General features: G+C 40.2%; 2 protein-coding genes across 4 annotated transcripts in view; one reads left to right on the top strand and one right to left on the bottom strand.

Annotated features, from left to right (window-relative positions):
* Positions 1 to 655: 655 nt before the first annotated feature.
* On the bottom strand, positions 656 to 18966 carry kmo (kynurenine 3-monooxygenase). 2 transcript variants are annotated; one of them, XM_069689913.1, is made up of 16 exons: positions 18871 to 18966; positions 17339 to 17468; positions 16914 to 16983; positions 16648 to 16745; positions 15937 to 16026; positions 14649 to 14697; positions 11994 to 12081; positions 7970 to 8135; positions 7808 to 7879; positions 6287 to 6408; positions 5609 to 5756; positions 5424 to 5481; positions 5253 to 5335; positions 3878 to 3979; positions 3730 to 3789; positions 656 to 1399 (listed from the first exon to the last, which is right to left on the bottom strand). In XM_069689913.1, exons 1-16 carry the CDS (start codon positions 18915 to 18917, stop codon positions 1253 to 1255), a joined length of 1530 nt encoding a protein of 509 aa, XP_069546014.1. In that variant the 5' UTR covers positions 18918 to 18966; the 3' UTR covers positions 656 to 1252. The 2 variants fall into 2 exon arrangements, with proteins under 2 accessions (XP_069546014.1, XP_069546015.1); XM_069689914.1 differs by lacking the exon at positions 17339 to 17468 and having other exon boundaries at positions 18871 to 18942.
* Positions 18967 to 19001: 35 nt separating this feature from the next.
* ide (insulin-degrading enzyme) overlaps positions 19002 to 21464 on the top strand; it is a 28833-nt gene continuing 26370 nt past the window's right edge. For both annotated transcript variants that reach the window (XM_069689927.1, XM_069689926.1), the window contains exons 1-3: positions 19002 to 19087; positions 20001 to 20185; positions 20942 to 21149. In XM_069689927.1, the coding sequence (XP_069546028.1) occupies positions 19002 to 19087; positions 20001 to 20185; positions 20942 to 21149 (479 nt within the window). The remainder of the gene's footprint in view (positions 19088 to 20000; positions 20186 to 20941; positions 21150 to 21464) is intronic.

Raw genomic sequence — 21464 nt, 5'->3', positions numbered from 1 at the left:
GCAGTGTGCGATTTGTGACAACACTATCCTGTCAAAATAAAAATATAACATAAGTAAGTGTACTAACATATAAGAATACAATATGTGAGTGTACTCAGGGAAGTGCATCATTTGGAACACAGACCAAGTCTAGCTCTGCTCATACGGGAAATTAAATTCACATAAACAGTATGTCCCACAGGTTTAACACAAGCAGAAGCCACTGGGGCCAAAAAAGAGACCATGTGCCAAAAACTGCAATCCCTCCAAATTCCCACTTGAGGCAGGCTCCAGAAGTGACATTTTAACAACTTTACAGCATTAGTAAACATGTTTACTTTATGCTCATATCCTGGATTTGCCAGGAGTTGGGTAGGCAGGGTCAGGTATTGCTAAGATGAGGAGGCCAGACACCCAGAACTGTGTGGCTCAAAGATACATCTATTTTTAGCTATGCAGTCTTGGTTTAACACCCCCATCATGAAAAACAACGTGTTTTGTGTCTCCGAGCAAAGAAAAAAGAAAACAAAAAATCCTCAAAACCCCTCATTTGCACTCGTGCTTTATACATACTACCAGCCCAGCAGCAAAGAGGTGACAGACACGGTTAGCAAGTAAAGTTGTTGAACGTAGTGGAGCATTTCACAACTGAAGAGACAGATTTTTTGCACAAAAATCGCTGAGCTAAAAGAGAGGGATATTTATTGCATTCGTTTGTTATACAAACATATATCTAAACAAATTATAATTGTTGCAAATACATGAGCTATATCAACTGTGTCAGGTAATATTATGTCAGTTTTGTGTTTCCAGTTTCCTGCCTTGAGTGTGCACACAAACCAATTAATGGAGATTTAATGTGAAAAACCAAAAAGTCCCCAGTTTTGCAAAAAGTAGAAAGGAAAGAAGCCAAAAGGGGAAAAAATTGGAAAGTTACTATGAGCTGAATAACCATTATTTTCAATTGTTGTGTAAAAGCAGCTTTATACTGTAAACTCATATCTAATACTGTGAGCATGAGTTTAATACTGACATTTTGTTTCTCATGGGCTCCCTCAATCTTACCATGATGGTTTAACACTGATGAAATGTTGTAAAATCTTATTATCAATCATTATCACGGGTATATGCTGAGACAGTCATTATTACAGTGCATTAATTTGCATGGCAGAGCCTTCATTGTGAATTAGACTATTCAATCAAGATCTAATTACCCCCTTCAGTTCATTCTAGTGTTTAACGCTCTTGTCTTTGCACCAGACGGTGCCAGACCTCAGGAGATCCTGAGAGTTATGAGCCTGTTCCACATTTTCTCAGCAGGGATGATGAGGTTGTTGATTTGAGGAGGATTTTTAATAAGCAGGTAGGAGCCTCCCAAAACAGCCCCAGCAGCAGTGAACAGCAGGCCTCGGTTTATCACCTGTGAAGAAATGATTACATAAAAAGCTTATTGGCTTGAATTCAGTTTTGTTGGTTTTATTCACACATACTTATTTGTTCTTCACAATGTCACATTAGTGTTTGTGTGTGTGTGGGGGGGGGGAATTTATTTTGAGGTAAATTAGTCTTTCAAAAGCAGAAACAACAGCAGGGAAAACATCCATGGCTCATGTTTCACTGGGCATTTTGGCAGCACTTCATTATATAACCCACAGTATCTCATAGAAAGGAACTAACATGCTACTGTGGGAAGGTTATTATTATAATCTGTATAATTATAGGTAAGAGGATGTAGGGTTACACACACATTAATTCCACATAATTGCTGGTTTCACCTATAGAATCTTTTTAACATTCAGGGTGTAACCAGCCCCCAACCCCAGCCCTGTACAGAATAAGACAGATAAAGATAATCAATGGATGGAGGCATCTTTTTAACATATCAGCTGGACATTTAACAATGTAAAAGTTGTCCAGAAGCCATCCAGCTACAAATGAAAAATCACCCCAAAATACATAATGGCATTTTGAAGATCTTAGTTTTTAAGAATTTAGCTCTTCTATGGAATTTAACAACTGCTTATTAACACCACACAATAAACTATTCTCAAATAATTCACTCAGAATATAATGCCTGAAGTTAAACTGTTGTCAGGCCATTTTGAGAGACTGATGTCTGCATAGCATCAACATTAAGAAAAGAATACTGGTTTGACAGCTATGCCAGCAGCTCTGTGAGGATGTACTTTGCAGCTAAATGCTAAAACCAGCATGCTCTCGTTCTCACAAGATGCAGCTGATGAGCAGGTATCATGTTTACCATGTTTAGCATATATGCATGCTGCTTCACCAAAGTCAGCAGGTTTCATCTTATAAGGATCATGAATGTCTGAAACAAGATTCATGGCAATCCATCCAATATTTGTTGAGATATTTCTGTCTGGACCAGAGGTGCTTAATTTCATTCCTATAAAGGGCCAAAAATTCATCTTGATGGAGGACCTCGAGCAAAAAATAAATATAAGTGAAATTATGCTTCAGGTAATTTCAAGTAATTTTATTGTTTCGTAGAAATTATTGTCAAAGACAGTCATCTTGCCAATTGTTTCTAAATGTTCTCTTGTCAGTGCACCGCAGCGGCGACCTCTCATCTTGACTGGAAGGCCAAAGTCAGTGATTTAGGACAGACTAACAGCACATTAGCATTTAAAGGAGAGAGAGAAAGAAACAAATATTCATAGATGAGATATCGGCCAACGTACTTTAATGGGCAAGCTTTAGTAGGTGCTTTTTTTTAGGTCATTTCCACCGAATGTTTCCCCTCAGACACATCAGAACAACACAGTTGAATTTGGCACAGACAGTCTGACCCGGGGGGAAGAACTCTCAAGGCACAACCCCGTGAATGTCAAAGAAGCCCCCTCTCTCGCTTGTGCTCATGAACTGACGAGCTGTTTTCAGTTATTGACAGTACAGTGATGTTCTGCTCCTCTTGAAACATAAATGTCTCATAACACCTCCCTCAGCTCATCGCTTCATTGCCGAAGGCTTTCTGAAGCATTTCAAGGGTCTCTGTGGCCGATTTGTGGAGTTTGACAGACAATGTGCGTTTTCTGCTCATGACCACAGAGAAATCGCTGTAGGTACGGACCAGCACTCACAAAAACGCGTGTACTCAGGTGTTGATATTGATCTTACTCATTAAGATTATAGCTTCCTCCTGCTTCGTTCGCACGCAACAGGAGCAGTCTCTGAACTTTTTCATCCCCCCTTGTAATCGCAAGCTTGTGAAGTATTGTGGTAGGCCAAAACAAAGACGGTACAGGCCCTAAATTGAGCTGCTCTGGGCTTCATACTGTAGTTTTCTATTTTCACCACAAAGGTCATTTCTTTGTTTGCCTACACATCCCTACGGGTTTCAACAACAACAATTTGCGAATGTGTGAGAACCCCTGCTGTCCGTCTGACCATTAGTGCAGAAGCCATCAGTACAAACCATCAGACAGTTCAGCACAGTGCCAAAGACTAACTGGCTTATCTGCAGTTCAGCATGACAAATCAGAAACATTACTCCACGCAGCAAAGCTGTGTGTTTGTGGTGGAATAAATCAAATGTTTCTAAAAAAGGGGACGTGTTTACTCAGCAAGAGTCGCATCCGCCCTTCATGCTCAGTGCTGATAATACAGCAAATTCAAAAGAGTCCCGAATTACAATACTTAGATGTTCAAGGGTGTGAAAAATCCCCCCAAAAAGTAAATTGAATGCAGGAAAGCTGAAATAAAAGAAAGCAGTTTCTCAGAGTGTTTTACTTTGTTTTGCCAATGCCAGCGCTCCACAGCTTCGTGGTATCTGGTCCTGGTGAAGGTGACCTAGAAACAGCAAAGGACAACAAATAACAGATTTTGAGGGAAGCAAAGTGATGTGACTGAACTCATTGTTTATTGGAAACATACTCACCATTGTGTAGAGTGGAACTATTCTCTTGGGCATGAGGAAGTGGAGAAAGTTATCAACTTGTTTTCTGAAGAGGAACCACTTGGAGTTGACGTGTGCACGCATCTACAAAACAAAATAACAAATGAGTTAGTGAAGCGCACCATCTGTCCAAAATCTCTCAGCCATAGCTCCAGACGGTCTCTTTCACTCTTCTGGGCAGGGTGGGGGATTAAGCTAACACAAAGTCCTGCGGTCAGTTTTAGGATCTGTAAAGAATAATGACTCACTCATCACTTTTAATGGACAGACGGTTAGGAAGCTGTCCAGCTGGCAGATGTGATGAGTCAAAGAGTAAACATGCATATAATTGGAGTGGGCACACCCAGAACCCGAGCTGACTTTCTTATTCCTATGCATGGCCTCTCCAGACTCCATCTCTCCTAGTATAAATTTTAAGTTGATGTGAAAATAACTGGAATGTTAAATTAGGTTAATTAACAATTAAAGAATGCTGCTCTGATACTAATTGATCAATTAAAGTGAATAAGCCGTAATGTTCAAGTGAGTAAATCAGCCTAGCCTTAACTGATTTATGTTGAAATGTGCTCAGTCGCTGCTCAAATGTATTGTGTATTACTAATGTGAGGATTAAAGAACTGAACTGGAATATTTTAATTCATTGCCAGTTTATAGATTTTTAGACTTTCATTCAAAACCAACGCTGTGAGAGCGCTGAGAGTCAACCGAAACAAGGAAGTTGCACAACTGAAAACCAAAATAATGAGCTGAAAGCCACTAAATCACCAAGAGAACGGCAGAGTTTGGTCATAATTCTGTGTGGATTTGTAATTACGAGCTCCACTTTTCACTGGACATGCAGCCATTCGATTCATTCTTATTATCCTTCCATCTATCATTTATACCTGCTTTATCCTAATACAGCTTACTGAAGGCAGGGAACACCCTGGATAGGTCACCAGTTTATCACAGGGACAACACAAGATGACAGACAACCATTCAGGCTCACATTCACACCTACAGGCAATTTAGATTCACAAATTAACCAAACATGCAATGTGTTTGGAAGGTGGTGGGAAGACAGAGCCCTCTTGCTGTGAGGCGACAGTGCTAACCAGCGCATCACATTCTTCATTCTTTACATGAAACAATCAGTTCTGGCACCTGTAAATGATTTTTATTATTTTTATTTATATTATTTTAGTATTTTTATACTGAAGTATGCTGAAGTAAAAGATCTCAGTGCTTGTTCCATCACCAATCATTCAACCATAACGCTGAAGTCAGGACCTCTACATTTGTAATAACCCTACTTAAATCGTTTCAGTGTTGTATGAAGATGTGCACTTAAAGCATGAGGTAAATTGGACATAATTACTTCAATGTAGTTGTACATGGCCAGGTCTGCTATTGCATGGTCGTCTGGAACCCGCACTCTGGTGTACTCAGGCAACACAGCACCTGCGGGTGGACGCACAAAGGTCATCAGCGAGATTGTCGCATGTATTCTCTGTCTCCTTTAATCTTTGTTCATAAAACAAGTACTTACTGAAATCTTCATTGAGCTGATGCATTATTTCATCAAAGACAATGCAGTCTTCAAAGCCCTGTAAAGCAAGAATGGAGGAATGAGTCTCCATGTAATTCTCTTCAGGGTTTTTGTCCTCCTTACTAATGTAAGCTTACATGTACTTACATGTACTTACATGTAAGTAACAATAATTTGTTACTCACAGCATTCATCCCCTGCCCGTAGAACGGTACTACTGCGTGGGCTGCATCGCCCATAAGGACGCATTTGTCGCCGATGTGATATGGGGTGCATTTGACAGACACCATACCCTGCGCAGGCAGTCGGAAATAATCTCTCCTGAGTGCATCCCTACAAGGAACAAATGGAAAGAAAACAATTACCAAATTATTTTGAGTTATCTAATTTGACAGTTGCATTTTTTTTTCTCTAAACAACAGACTGGTTTTTGCTTGCTACATCATTAATATGCTAAAATAACCACGCTCCGTATGCCCTGGTAAAGTTAAGCAGCCAAAAAGAGGAGTGAAGGCATGCTTTCAGTTCTTTATGGCTGAGCACTCTGGATTAAGTGAGCCTAGGGAGGAAGTGAAGTGAATGGAGAGCCACTGGTGGTGCTACACCTCATGCGAGCCCCATCTCTCAATCACCCGCAACATATGGTTCACCTGAAATTAAAACCTCACTGCAGAAAACCATGTAACTGTAAGTCTGCAATTTCACACTTCACAAATCACGGCTGTGGATGTGGCTGCAGCCGATGGGATGATGGGAAATGAAAGTGTTTTTTTAGAGGAAGGCTTGGCAGGTTGGATGACGTGATAAAAGGCAGAAGGATAAACAGAGATGAGAGACGGGCAGGCAGTAAGAAAATTACTCACTCTCCTATTAGTGGTATGGTGTCGGGGAAGTATTTCTGGAAAAACTCTATGACTTCATCTCCTGTGGTAATCTTCTCGAACTCATCGAAGGGCATGAAGAGGGTACAGGTGAAAGTCTTGTCCTAAATTGGAAAATAAACAGAGTGCATGGTGATGTTAGCTCTCCAATCCTTTGGACACACCTGTCAAGTTACATTTTTATTTATTACACTTGCTCACAAGATACTTCACATAATAAACCTTTTATTATCTACTGTTCCAGCAATGCGGCACGAGCACAGTGTGGAACTTTGACAGACAAAGTTTTTGTAAGTTCATTTAACTTTTCTTTTTATAAACACACCTTAAAAACAAGACTATAGTTTTTGCAGGTATTTGGTCAGTAAATATTGGTTAAAATTTTGCCCTGATGATGGTGCCAGTTAAATAGACCACTGAAGTTATTATAAAGTATCCTCTGATGACCATCAACATCTGTGGACATTGTACCAAATCACTCTTGTACACTCGATATATTATCTGTATACGAATGAACGTTTTTTTTTTTTCTGCTGATGGCACCACACTCAAATATTGTTATACAGTACATACTTCAAAAAATGTAATTCAAATTGATCAGAGTTGTACAAAACAAAAAGTGTGCGTCACATACTGAAAGGAAAATAGATTAAATCTGTACTTGGTTTCTGGGTTGTAAGTGTTAAAATGTTACCACACTTTTGCCCTGTTCTGTGTGCGCTCATTGTTTTTCTATTGATACATAACACAAATGCATCCATCACAAACAGGTGGCAACTGTGAGAAAACATTCTAAACACAGGGATGACTATTCCCAAAGCTTTCAGCTGCATTTCAGAAAGAGAGTAATCTTTTGGGGATAATTGTTTCCAAGTTCAAGAACAAGTCCTCACAAATAAATTAGCATCCCTTGATAAATGCTGCATCCTGCTGTATCCTACACACACACTTCATTTCTCATGTCTTTTCCATGTAAATTCACTTTATTTCATGAGTCTGAAAAATTCCTCCCTGCTGAGCTCATTATAAAATTTTCCATCCTCAATGTAAACGTAACACTAAACTCCTCCCAGAGAAAGTGATGGATGAAAGTGCACTGAGGTTGTGGGTATGCCATTATCTGCCCATCCGAGCAGGTGCCATCTATAAACGGGGCAGTGATTGGCAGTGTGAATACTCTCCAAAGTCAACTGCCTAAAACTGGCCTCACCGAGGAGAGCAGAACCGTTATGCTCAGTCAACCAGGCAGAAAAATCAATTGAGAGATTAAGAAGGACAGGACAGACTGCAACTCAGGTGAGAAGGAGGACAAGGCGGCTGTCTGAAAAGTAGGGTGAACCTCACAGGGAGACAAAACATTTTGCACACAAAGATATCTGATGAGCAAGCGTCTGAAGTGAGTAATTAACTGTATGAGTATATCCCAGAGGTCAATCATGGCCTGAAATTTTCGGAATTGATTATGATTTTGCCAAAGAGGACAAAAAGAAAGTTCCCACTCACCATGTTGGGCAGGGCGATCATCATGAACGTGTTTCGTGGCCAGATGTGCAGATAATTATGCTTCATAGCAAACTGGGGATGATGATGAAAGTGGGTCAAAGACAAATGAAAAAAAAAGACATGTACGAATGAAAAATTCGGAGCACGGCATGGTGGACCGACCTCTCCGTTGATGGGTGGCATGGTGAGCTCCATGTAGCCGTGAGGGATGTAGGTCTGGCTGAAGTTGAAGCGGCTGCGACGCAGGAACTGCTTGCGGATGGTGGAGAAAGCTCCATCACAGCCCACAATAAGGTCGGCCTTCACCTGCTCCTCGGACCCGTCTGGCCTGAGAAGCATACCAACAACATAACAAACTGACCTCAATAAATAACATGGAGGATATTTAACAGACTCCTGCTTAAAGCCTGAGGGACTGGAACATCACAAAAAAATACCCAAAACTGAATCTATTGAACAAAGGCAACATTTTGGATCTTCGTAAGGCTTCCTGGTAGCAACGTCCTGGTGCCTCCACTCCTGTGAGCCGGGCTGACACTCAGGTTAAAAAGCTTTACTTTGTGGATGCTTAGCCTGTGAAAATGTAGTAATTGGTGAGCCATCTCTGTGTGCTTTGGGTTTGATTCAGACACAAAATGTGGTACAGGCTGAAGCTTTTCTTTACCACATTCCCTCTGCAGTTCACTTGCACTCCAGCTTTTTTAACTTTCCATTATTTATGAATGAAATTTTTTTTTTTATTCTGGGCAGAATTGTATATGAAGTATTATGATACAATATCTAAATATAATAATATTTGCTCACATGGAGATTGAAGTCATGCTTGCACTTGCAGAAACTAAAAAAAACTAAAAATATTTTTGTTAAAGATAATAATAATAATGACAGCGGCTTTTAACCAACTCAGGCTACTCGTAAAATATATGGACGCTTCAAATATAAACTGGATTTCATAGTATCTGTGTAGCATGTTGGTTAAGTGGCCATGGCCTTTTTGATTTGTTGCACTTTAGCTGAAAGGCTTGGAGGTTGCAGATAATGGCCTCTGTGGTCACTGCAATCACACAGTAAACTGTTTGGTCCATCTAGTCATTGCTTTTAAAAGCTGTTGGAAACCGCAGGAGTCAGTATATGTCTAACAACTCTGGTCACAGGCCGAGTGTTACAGTGTTACATTGCAACCCAGAATAAGATGTAAAATACACACACCCATCCAAGTTGTCTGGAGGTGAGAAGAACACGTATGTAAACAGAGGCAGGTAAGACACAGACTTTCAGCAGGTTTCAGTCAGGGACTGTCTCCGAAGTGTCTTTTGGAGGGTTTTTTCCTAACTATAACCATGAGGTTTCTCTAACTCTAAGGTTTGTTTTTTTCCTCACCTTGGGTTTCCACATGGTTTCTATTTCCTAAAGCACATAGCACTGTGACGTCTCACGAGACAAAGCTGTGACACTGATACGCTTGTTGTGTACCCCTCTGTGTATCACACACTTTGCCGTGACACCGGCTTGCTCATTAAGAGTTTCGGCGACCCACATGATGTGAGATCTGATGCTGTTCACATCAGTGACCTGCAGTTGGTGGATGTGGGAGCATCTATCAAACTCAATGTTTAGTACCTCTCAATATTTTCTTTGCACCCCATCTTCTTATTAAATGATCCTTGTATTATACATAATGGTGTTAAGTGCCGAATTGCTTCAGCACCACTCCAATTATTTAGACATCAATAAACAGACATTAGTTTCAGAGTGTCATTTATTTAAATCTGTTTAACCATTTTTCCCCTTATAAACATTAGTGTTCAGGATGTATTCATTTGTTTTAGGTTGAATCATATTATATGAAGCTGTGTGTCACTGTTACTGTTGGACAAAACATAAAGCACTGTTCAGAGTGCACAGCCATGTTAGCAACTCTGTTCGGCTGTACTTCAGCACAGTGGAGCTTTGAGTTAAATGCTGATGTCAGCATGCTAATCCAGCTCAGTATCACCAGAGTGTGTAATACAGCCGACGGCCCAGTAGAGGACACTGTGTCAGTGTTATGTTTTGCCTTGACTCAACCAGAAAATTACAGGCACCTATGACAAGGGTCGAAGAAGGAGGTCATGTGGTGAAGGTCATGTGACACAAAAATGACAATGTTCTTGTAGGGAAGCAGGTTGAGGATGTTTGGATCTATTAAAACCCAGGACTTTCACTCAGGAGTGTTCAGGTCTGTGAGGAAGCAAAGTGGATTTCTTTTCTTTTCTATTCAGATATCTTTCTTACACCTAACCAAGTAGTTTTTGTGCCCCCCCCCCCCCCCAACCTACCAGGTGTTTCTTTCAGTGGTTTCTCACGCATCGGCGAGGCAAAACGTGACACTGACCCAGCATGCCGTAGTGGATTGACAGGTGTATTACACACTTTAATGTGATACCAGTTGTGCTAATCCCAATCATGGTGCTCGCATGTTTATGGTTGCAGGCTCTACTGTTTACTGTGGATCTACACTTAGATGGACGGAGGCAGTAGATGCTGGCAACAGTTCAAAGCTAGGAAACGTGGGGGTTCTCGATTGATAGCAAAGCGACCCTCAGGCAGGCATATATTTTGGTTTAGCCTGCTACAATGGCAACATTTGTTAACTAGCAGTAAAAGTGCCAGTGAGGCTGATAGATATGACATTTAATTTATAAATATTTATGTCACATTAAGAACTGAAGGCCTGATGATAGAATAAGAGGAAGAGGGTCAATAATTGTTACGATATGTTCCTGTAAACCACCAAAGCAGGCTTCTTGGTATTTCGAGAGGAAACATAAGGTGATCAGCCATCAGCAAAGAAGTCTTTGAAGCTGATTAATCTCCTGATGACCACGAGTGTCTGTACAGAATTTTATGGCCATCAAGTAAGTGTTAAGATGAGGTCTGGTACTTCATACAGCCACACTGCTAGCATGACTAATAGGTAAACAAATCTTTCATACTGTGCAAGCACAGGTGTTAATCCTCAGAGTCTTATTCCTTAGCGATAGATCCAGAACTCATCTACATCAGTTTATTGTCCCTGAACTCATGCAACACTTTTATCCACTCCGTTATCCACTTTCCAATTCCAAGCATGTCCAATCAGCTAACAATAATAAGTGAGTTTAGGCAACAGGTACTTTACATAGATTCCAAATTGGCGCTTCAATGTCATTGTGACACATTCAGCTGAGTGTATTTTTTATTGCCTCTGACCAGCTGTATTTCCACAGAACATACAGTTGTATAAAAACCCTAAGCGTGCATAGAGACCCATTAATCTGTAAATTGACTCAGTGCATGCTTAATTCAGGGTCTGGTTTCCTGAGTAGAGCGTCATGAGGAATGACAATCCTTTTGTTACAAATGTGCCTGCATCATGGGATGCTGATTTCACATTTCCTCATTAACTTGCTTTTAGATTTGCAGCAGATTATTGTATGAGTGTGGACCAGATTATCAGACATCTATTTCATGCTGATGACTATCTGCACATTTCCTGTGCTAGTATGGGAGGAAACCGTCTATCTGAGTGGCATCAGGTTCTCCATGGACATTTAATTATATAAGCCAGAGAGAGCAAACATAAACTGCCACAGTTCAGCTGCAGGGAGGAGGGGAGATGAGCCAGACATGTGTGAGGCGCACACCAGGATGACGTTTGGTGCCTTTGCATTAAACTTGATTTAATTAAAGTGACTCATTGTAGTTTTAACTGGGTAGGACTTGATATGAAAATAAATGAATAAACATAAATGATAAGAGAGACATGAAATGGATTTTTTTTTATTTTTTTTAGATAAGGCTGAAGTCAATTTAAGGACTCTGAACAGTTTGTGCTCCTGCATACTGTTAATAATTCACTGCATGCGTACACTAATACCAGCAACCGAAAAGACCTGGAGGTGTTTCATTGTTAATTGGGTTGTAAATTGTGTGTCACATTTACCTCAAGGACAACCAATTACAAAGCAACTAGGAAGTCACACACACAAGGCTTCAAAGGCAACATATTTATCACCGTCCAGGACCTCAGGTGGTGACCGTGTACAAGCACATGGGTCTTTACATGCAGCAACACACAGAGAAAACATGATCAATAAAGTTGTAATGTAAACAAAGAATCCTCCTCTTAGGTAACCCTCTGGGAAAATGATCGGTAACTATTTACCTGACAAAGGTCATTAGCCCTGTTTCAGCACTCCAGTCCTGCAGCTTGTGGTCAAAGTTCAACTTTGTGTTTGGATACCTTTCTGCCTCTGTGGGAGTAAAATGTTACAGTAACAGCTTACTTGTCACAGATGCAGGCATACCAGCAGCAGTTTAACATGACAGAGAAATATCTCGTTAAATACACAAGAAACCTTCAGAATTCTAATAAAACAGAAAAAGAGAAATACTTTCAGCATAAAGTCAGCAGCCACTGAGGATAAATGGCCTTGTACCAATCTGCATGAATGTACTGAGCTACATAACACAGCAGTCAGTGTTTTGTGAAAAGCAATGTTAAGGCTGTCACCCTTTCAAAAAATGTCTTTATCTCAATGTTCACTCCGGGAGCCTGGATCAGACCTGATAACGTTGACAACTTCACAACCAGCCTCTATTTCAACACATGTAGGCAATCTAATTAAAGACAGACCTGTGCTGTCACACATTACCTCTAACCGACACCGAGGAGGCAAAATCCCTTTTAGCTAAAAAACGAACACATCCCCTGATGTCGCCTGACGCATTTAGGCAGTTTAAAGACTGGCAGGGATCTCACACACAGGGAGGACGTGCAGTGGAAAAGAGACTCAGCTCACTAACAAACAGCCTGGACTTGGACAAGTGCCGGGGGGGGGGGGGGGGACAGAGTATATACTTTAACTTTGGGCTTTGTATAGAGTTCATGAATTAATAAAGTTCTGAGTATACAGACTTTAAATATTAAAGCTTTCATAGAATTCAAAAATATAGAGGCTACTGTGTCAAAATGCAAAGTGATACTGTATAACTTCTGAAAGAATAAATAATTCAGTGTTCCTATTGCAAATAAAATGTTGAAATCATTAGCAAATGTTAGGCTGCTGAATAGTTAACCCATCCCACTATCAAAGCTGCTGCTCTGGTTATTCTATTTTATTATTCTACTCTTTTAAATTCACACTACTGTTGATATTAGTATGGCACTATTTCAATTGTACATTATACTTCTTAGCTATGTGGGCTCAGAGTCTGTGACGGGTTGTATGAATGGTTTTGTAGTTTTATTGCACTTGGTTCCAGACAAACTCCTTCCCAGAACGCAAAGAGATGTTTGGTAAAATCACTTGATTACTTGCTCAAGTCTTTACACTTATTCTACATCCTCTCTTGGTCTGGTATGACCAGTAGCTTATGGCGGCTAATGTCAGCAAACGTCAGATAGTTTTTAGGGCTCAAAGTATTCCATTGTTTGCTCACTCATTTTTCAACATAGATAACAGTCCTTATTAGTGAGATTATAGACACTTTTCATTCATCATTGTTTTGTGTCATAACCAACAATAGAGTCGCTTAAACTTTCCACACCAGTAAAATGAAATGATTTACATGATGGGGCTGTTAGCAGAAAGTAGTGAATACGGGACATATATGAAAATTTTTGAGAGGATTGTAAATTTCACACTCAGAATTTGGACCCTCAAATAAAAGGTCTTTCAGTAAACATGTGAAAGATACAACAAAAGCCGCATTTTGTTCGGTTGCAATATAAAGCACATGAATCCACTAATACATTTCTGCACCTGTTTTATCATTTAACGTTATGAATAATATATAAAATAAATTCTGCAGCTTGTTTTATGATATCCAACAACACAAAGCATTGAATTACACAACATCAATTTGGGAATCTTGTTAAATTCCAACAAGGTCCCGTGCTGTATGAGTGTAGTGTTTTGCTCAACATACCTGTACTTCACATTAATCTGAAGCCATTCAATTAAAATGTTAGGTCCAATCTAGTCGAATTGCCACCATGAAGCTTGTGCACAAGTTCAATGAGAAAGCTCTGTTCCTTCATGTGCCATTCTTGCTGCTCTATTTTCTTCATCACTCTATTTTACCACGCTCTGAACTCATTCATTCGTCACTACACCTGCTCAATGATCTTTCTGCACGTGTTTTTGAGCCAATTAGTTTCCCTGTTCTTGAAACATCATTGTAATATTGTCATTCTGCCTTTCAGACTGACCGACACGCAGCCATCACCACCTCATCCGTCTGGTTTTTCTGATAGTTTCAACTGAAGTTTCCATTCATCTCCGCTCTCCCCTCTTCCCTAACAGTTGAGATAGATGACCTCCCACCTCTGAGCCCGGTTCTGTTTCTTCCTATCATTCCTGTGGGAATTGTTGAATTGTTGGGTTTCTTAAGTCCCCTGAGATGTCTTATATTGTGATTTGGTGCTACATATTAAATAATTTGAAATCCACATTCTCCTCCGCTCCACCGCCTCCAGTGTCTAAGCTGCAGGGATCTTGTCCTGTCTCCTACATCCATTTGGGACATCAGTGTATGAAGGGGCTTAATCGCCAGAATTTATTACTCAATCTGTCATTTTTTCAATAGATTATTTTTCATTCCTAATGGTCTCTCTGTTTACATAAAAAAAATATATATCTTAGGCACTTGTTCAGACATCAACTGACCAACTGCCATCAGATTAATATTAAGGGGTTCTTGTCAGAAATGTTTCTTTTGAATGTTGAATTGTCATCTCTGTTTGACTGTGACTTGGTTATTTCAGCACTTAAATGACGGCTATTTGTGTACAGAAATACACAATGAATGTTCTTACCTGTTAGCAGGTCTTTGTTCAGACTGGCTCGGTCCACTGACAGGATGTACTGAAAGGAGAACATTCTGTAATTCTGTTCTACAGGTAACACAGCTTCACAAACAGATATATACAGTTCATATAAAATGGGAACAGGAAGCATCTGCAGATTAAATACTAATTTTGCAGCTTGTCAGACCTCGAATGTGTTTGAAAGCACACACTTACAAGTAGCTGGGGTTCGTGTTGTCTCTGCATTCACGACTCATTGTGCTTCCCCCGTCTTTCTTGTATATTGTTGTTTCAACTAACCATGTAGGTCCCCATGAGATTAAAGAATCCCTGCCGAACTGGCAGCAGGGTAATTAAACAGCTATTTTCAGACAGACTCATCCTGCATACAAATAGCATCTTATATAATGACATACAAGCATCTATCTAGTTGGACCTTTATATTGTTTTGGGACAAAATTAAGTCTGACTGTAGCAGTCATCACCTCTACTAGTCGTTGTTTGGTGCATCCTCGAGTTACCTCAGCCAACAGCTACTTGTAAGTGTGTGCTTTCAAACACATTCGAGGACTGACAAGCTGCAAAATTAGTATTTAATCTGCAGACTGAATCTGTATGCATGAGGCAGTTCTTACAGTGTCTTCACGAGCACCCAGACACTTGTAACTGGACAGAGTAATATTCTTGGAAGTGGAGATGCTGTCAATTTAACTTGGTGCGCAAATTCTTTCCTGTGAAGGGCAAATTAATCTGGAAGGAGGGTCAAGAGCCAAAAACAAATGTTTATGCTTGAGAACACCATCCTTCTTTCTAGATAAGATGTAGGCAAAGTGTTATAAATATATGGAAGCTTAACAGCACGATGCTGTACAATGTTATGACTCATATTAACTTTTTAGTTGCACAAAATGTACAGTTTTGATTAATTACGGTTTGGATTATACAGCATTTAAGAATAAGGAGGATAAGTATGTGCTTTTCAAATGCTGTGGTGGACCAAGACAATGACAGTGCAGGCCAAACCTGGCCCACAGGCCCCAAATTGGGCCGCTGCGATCTAAAAAGAAGTAGTTTAACAGAAAATCCAAATGACAATTTATAGTTATTTGTAGATTCATTAACATATGCCCTGATAATGTATTTTTAAGTCTTTAGTGTTATGTCATTAATTGAGACTTTTGTTTTAGTTTATTACTTAAATAAAAACCGGATTCACAAAATTCTGCAGTTATTTTGTGAAAAACAGTAGTTTTGCAGTTGTTATGGGGTTGATATGTGACAAATTAAAGAGGTTTACCTGGCCTTTCTTGCCATAAGGGATTGGAGACTGTTTACCACTCAGTGAATGGATCATCCTTGCATGCATGGGGATTCCCTGGGACACAATCTGAAAAGAAATAACAGATTATTACAGGACATCACATCTTTAAGCCGACGTGTACAACCCATTTGTCTATATCCGCTTCATCCTGAGGCCTATCCCATCTGCCTGTGGGCCAAGTCGGAGTACAGTTCTGTCTCATGTTTTGTTTGTCAGTGTCCTCAGTGGAAAATGTCAAGTGGAAAATGTCAAGTGGAAAGAGGACATCATGCTGTGTACAGCCAGCTCGTCCATGCACTGTGTCCGTGTCTGCCCTTGAAAAGTATGTGAAAACCTGGCGAAGCATGTCTTATTTCGTCATGCTGAAAAGTCATGCAAGTGTAAAAAAAAAAAGGGGGGGAGTGATACAGAGTGATGCAGAGTTCTCAGGCATGAATAACATGCTCAGTGCAGACAATGTAGACCAACAAAAAGGATTGCTGACCTCAGACACCAGAAAAAAAATATCTTGAGTTGACTACAAGCAGAGAAAGCAAGGTGGCTGCTTCCCTGAGGCCTGGCCACATATTTAATATTAATGTAAATCAACAAAAACAAATGCTTACCTCCACTTTTCTCTATATTACCACCATATTCACCTAATTTACACTTCATAATTTAAGCAGTGAATATGTTTTATCAGCATACCTTCTCCTCCATTCCAACATGTTTCAGTGCTTGCCGGCCGCGGTGAGACAGAGCCAGATTGATGCTTCTCCCCTTCACAATTTTGGCTTGCCGGATATCTGAGCAAAAAGTCAAACACAGTATTTCAATCTTACCTTTTTTTCCCCTGTGTGTGTAGGATTACAGTAATTGGGATGCGTGGGTGTATTCCTGAGAGAATGGTGTGGTAATGTGACAACATTACTGACTTAGAAAAATATTAGTTTTAAATAAGCTGTGAGTGTTACCTTCCCGAGTTTCAAAGACTTCCACATCAAAGCCTCTTCTGGCGAAGTAGCAGGCACTCAGTGCCCCAACCTGAAGCATTCCATAAAAACCTTATCAAAATCACTTTTACACTGACATATATACAGTATATTGTGACTACACAGTATTAACAGCTGTACATGCTGCATAGCCAATCCTAAACACTCGTTTTTAATTACACTGTTAAATGTAAATACACTTCTTTGACCACATAGTTAAAACAAATTGTGGTCTCTCCTTCCCTTTAACAGTATTGCTTTGTAAAACTGACCCCTTTAGAGGAGACCAGCTGGCTTGGAAAAAGCACATTTACAGTAAAGAGCTCAAGAGGCAAGAAGTACAACAAATGTATGCAATAACAAAATGAATAATTCACTTTTACTTCACTTTCACTTTATTTTCTTACCAAACCACCGCCCACCACTGCTACGACTTTCCTCCTGTTTTGTCTGTCAGTGGATTCCTCCATTATGTTCGGGGCTCTCTGGTGGTTTGACCTTCTGCACTCACTGTCCAGCTCAAAGTGACTTATGGGACTATTGAGTTAAGATTTAAAAGAGGAGGAGCGTTGTGAATCCCATGAATGACACTTTCAAAATCAATTCCCCTGTTTCTAGGCAAACAGCTTCAAAGTAGTGTCTGGCAGACCAATCTGGTGTCAGAAAAGCCGAAACCAGACACCACCTGTGCTCTACCCTAAATATTCCATTGGCATAAGTTTGATCTATTGTTATAGTCCCAGGAAGTCTCTGTCTGCATGTGGGATATTGAGTATGCAGGTTCAAAACATACATTAAAAAGTCAAAAAGTCCCTAAATTTTGCTGAGTTATTATCAGCCGTCCATTCATAACATGTAAACATACAGGATCATTATAGCAGTTGTATTTTCGGGGGCCACCTGAACCTGTACTTGTAAAGACGACGAGTATTAAGGATTACTGCTCCTGTTGTCACAAATGACAGGTACTGTAATGGCATTTAAATATAAAAGCAAAGAAATCTGTCGCCATCTAGTGGTTGTGCGATGACAGCACGTTCAGCAGCTACACGACCACAACACTCATCAACAAGGCTACTACATACAGTACATATAGCCTACTACATACAGCATATGTACAAATAAGTACAGCGTTACAATTAAGAGTTGGAAATACCCTACAATTTATACAATATATAATAACATCTGCAATTTCGGTGCTATTTCAAATTGTTCTTGACTAAAGAGTTTACTACTAACATAAACTACATTGAAAATTATATCTTTCTTGTTGACTTTGAAACATACCCATACAGCTTCTTTTTTTATTTTATTTTTTTATTAAATCAGCATCCATTCGGTATGTTTTATGTCTATTTTATATGTAATCACAACGATATTAAATATTTAGCCTCTCCGGCTCACATTGTACTATATCAGGTAGGTGTAATTTTAAAAAGAAACGTAATTTTTTTTTTGATCCCAGCAACAAAACATAAACATGATTCATAAAAAATAACACTCGCAAAGTAACAACAATAATAAAGAGTAATTAAAAATTGGTCTTCATGTCTTTCTCTATTAAGAGTTCCGTAAAGTTCTGCAGATATTAACGATTCCTTTGCAGAATTTAAATTTATACATTTACTACTAGCAAAATTGTTTTTATACCATAGCTTTGACCATTATGTTATTATATAGGAAAGGGGGAGTATATTTGTAATACTTGTACTTTTTAATGTCTAACTTTCATGTTTAAAAGCAGCCCTCAGGACAAAAGGAGGAAACTTGATCTGACACACGCAACATAAAAGGAAATCCACACACAGGCGATGTAATCAATATCAGAATCAATGACACAACACAATTGTGACAACAAGGGTGAACTCTTCACAGCTTGCCGGTGTTTTTAACTTCAAGTCTACAGCTAATTAATTGTTGTTGTCACAATTCAATTTACCATTGGCAGGATTCATTGTAAAATTGACGACCTATCATTTCCGACATCGGTGCGTTCTGCGCTCGATTGCTCGAGTCTGTTCAAAGATGGCGCTGTGAAAGCCGAGGTTTGTTTTCCAACGGGTGCAAAGTATGTTTAAGTGCATTAACCGACCGGCCCAGTTAACGAGGTATCTCCAGTCGGCAACCGACAGTCTCTGTATCTACCAAGACTTCAGGTGAGTGCTGCCACGCACATGTTGGTAACATTTAGTTAAAACGAGTTGAGTTGTTTCTACAAAGAACAGCCAGCTGCCAAAAACAACGTTAGTAGCCGGAGCCGGTTTCTCGACCCGGCTAACCTCCCGAGCTAACGCGGACCTGCTAGCCGCGCTGCTACGTGAGGTGGCAGCTGAGTCGGGTTGTGCTCGCAGCTCCCGTGTTACTCAGTCGGTTATAATACGTTTAGTTGCACATGTCGCCGCAGAAAGAGACCAGACGGCCCCGGACAGCTGCCGCTCGCTGACCCCCCCGGAGCTTTTGTTGCTGTCGGAACAAGCTAGCGCTCGTTCCCCATGTGAGTGGTGTTGATCACGTCCTCCGGAGAGTTGTCGGTCCACTCATCTCTGCTGCCTTCGTGTTTTCAACCATCTCACCGACAGTGACGCGTGGATTTTTACGCGTTTTTTGTTGTTGTTCTTTCTGTGAACCCGTTTTAAAGCGTGTGTTCCGGTCAGCTGTTCTTTGAGACAACAACGTAGTTACGACCGAAGTAGCTTTCAAAAACAGATTCGCTGGTTGTATTTTAATATTCGGCACCGCTTTGCAAAACTGAAAGATTTAATATTATAATATTCCTATAAAACTGTGCCACGCGACCAACGCGTCGGCCAGCGGCACCATCAGGTGTGTTTCACCGACTATCATCTGTTAAAGTCGCTTTATAACCACCACTGGAACAGCTGTATGTAAACATATATCCGTACATGTCACTTATTATATCCCCCGCGACGCTCTCGGCCCTTACAGACCAAATCCTCAGGGGTCAAGAGAATCTCCTTTGACCTTTACGGGTTCATTCAGAATATCATTACAGGAGAAACTCACAGCTGCGTTAACTTCTGAGTTTCCGTTTGCTTCCCTCTGCTGCAGGCCGGTGTCATCCTCGCCACTCAGAATGACCGAGCCGGCTGTGAACAGGGTGGTCAGTGAAATAATCCGCTCTCCAGAAGACAAACGGGTTTACCAGGGCCTGGAGTTCACCAACGGCCTGAAGGCCATGCTCATCAGTGACCCAACAACAGACAAATCCTCTGCTGCTTTGGATGTCCAGATAGGTAAAAGATGGCTGTTTTCTTGCCAGGTTGTGTTTGTATATACTGTATATTCATTCATTCGTTGAAAAGATCCATGTGACCGTGTATTATGCTAAAATGTTGGGCTTTGAAGATGACCATAATGTCTAATGTAACCTCAATACTGACCATAAATTAGTTTTAGGTTTCAGAGAAGAATCTTTGATATCTATTGTCTGTTGCCATAAATTAACCTCTAATGATAATATTTTGATGTGCCTACTTGGGTTTTTCAACTTTCATGTAAAACATTGTCCCAGCAAAAAAAATATTCAAAGTTGTGACTCTCGGCTGTAACTCCTGTGACGAAGCATTAGTGGCTTGCTTTTAGTGTAGGAGGAGGAAATGATTAACACTGAACACTGTCATGTTTTCACTTCACTATAAAATGTTACCTCTGAACTGTCTAACACATTAAAAGGCACAACTGCAGAGATGGTTTATAAGAGGGGTAAACGTTTACTATACTACACTGAGCTGTTTTATATCAGGTAAGTTGATGAGGTCTTTCAGAGTAGAGGCTTACCCAGCATATTCTGATTGCTTAAATACCATCTCAATCTCTCTGCATATAAACGTACCTGTTATGGTGCCGTTTCACATCCGTGATTCTTTTTTTTTTCTTCCTTTGTTTGGCCAACCATATGGCACACTTTGTAAAGTCAAGATTTTGTATCTGGGTTCTAATGAGCAAAGACATTCAGCTCAACTGACTTCATTTTCTTTTTCAATTCAAAGGTTCTTTATCTGACCCAGCGAACATCTCAGGCCTGGCGCACTTTTGTGAGCACATGTTGTTCCTGGGAACACAGAAGTACCCCAAGGAGAATGAGTACAGTCAGTTTCTCAGCGAGCACGCAGGCAGCTCCAACGCCTTCACCAGCGGAGAGCATACCAACTATTACTTTGACGTGTCCCATGAGCACTTGGAAGGAGCACTAGACAGGTATTTAATTTGCTTAATTTCGCCTTGTATGAAAAAAAAAAAGGCACGTCACGAGGACTCTAGTCTCTGCAAATATGAGTCAATTAGCAAACATGGCAGCAATATCTGCACAGCTAATCAGATTTCACAAGTCTTTAATCTGTTTTTCACCATATACACATACATGAGTTTATAGCTTGTCAGTGTTTTTTTTTTTTTAGGACACCCACACACACACACACACACACACACACACACACACACACACACACACACACACACACACACACACACACACACACACACACACACGTACGTACGTTTATCAAATATGGG

Source organism: Brachyistius frenatus, unplaced genomic scaffold, assembly GCF_029030835.1.
Source record: "Brachyistius frenatus isolate BFR_SWC_R1_liver_20210118 unplaced genomic scaffold, ASM2903083v1 Contig_8, whole genome shotgun sequence".
NCBI lineage: Eukaryota > Metazoa > Chordata > Actinopteri > Embiotocidae > Brachyistius > Brachyistius frenatus.
This window is presented reverse-complemented; position numbering and strand designations above follow the sequence as displayed.

Excerpts from the sequence above, each read along its gene's own strand:
- kmo (XM_069689913.1), bottom strand. The coding sequence starts at position 18,917 with ATGTCGGAAATGATAGGTCGTCAATTTTACAATGAATCCTGCCAATG. Across the intron at positions 16,746-16,913 it reads AGTCTTTGAAACTCGGGAAG|ATATCCGGCAAGCCAAAATT; the intron begins GTAACACTCACA and ends CTTTTTGCTCAG. Across the intron at positions 5,757-6,286 it reads ACCATACCACTAATAGGAGA|GGATGCACTCAGGAGAGATT; the intron begins GTGAGTAATTTT and ends TGTTCCTTGTAG.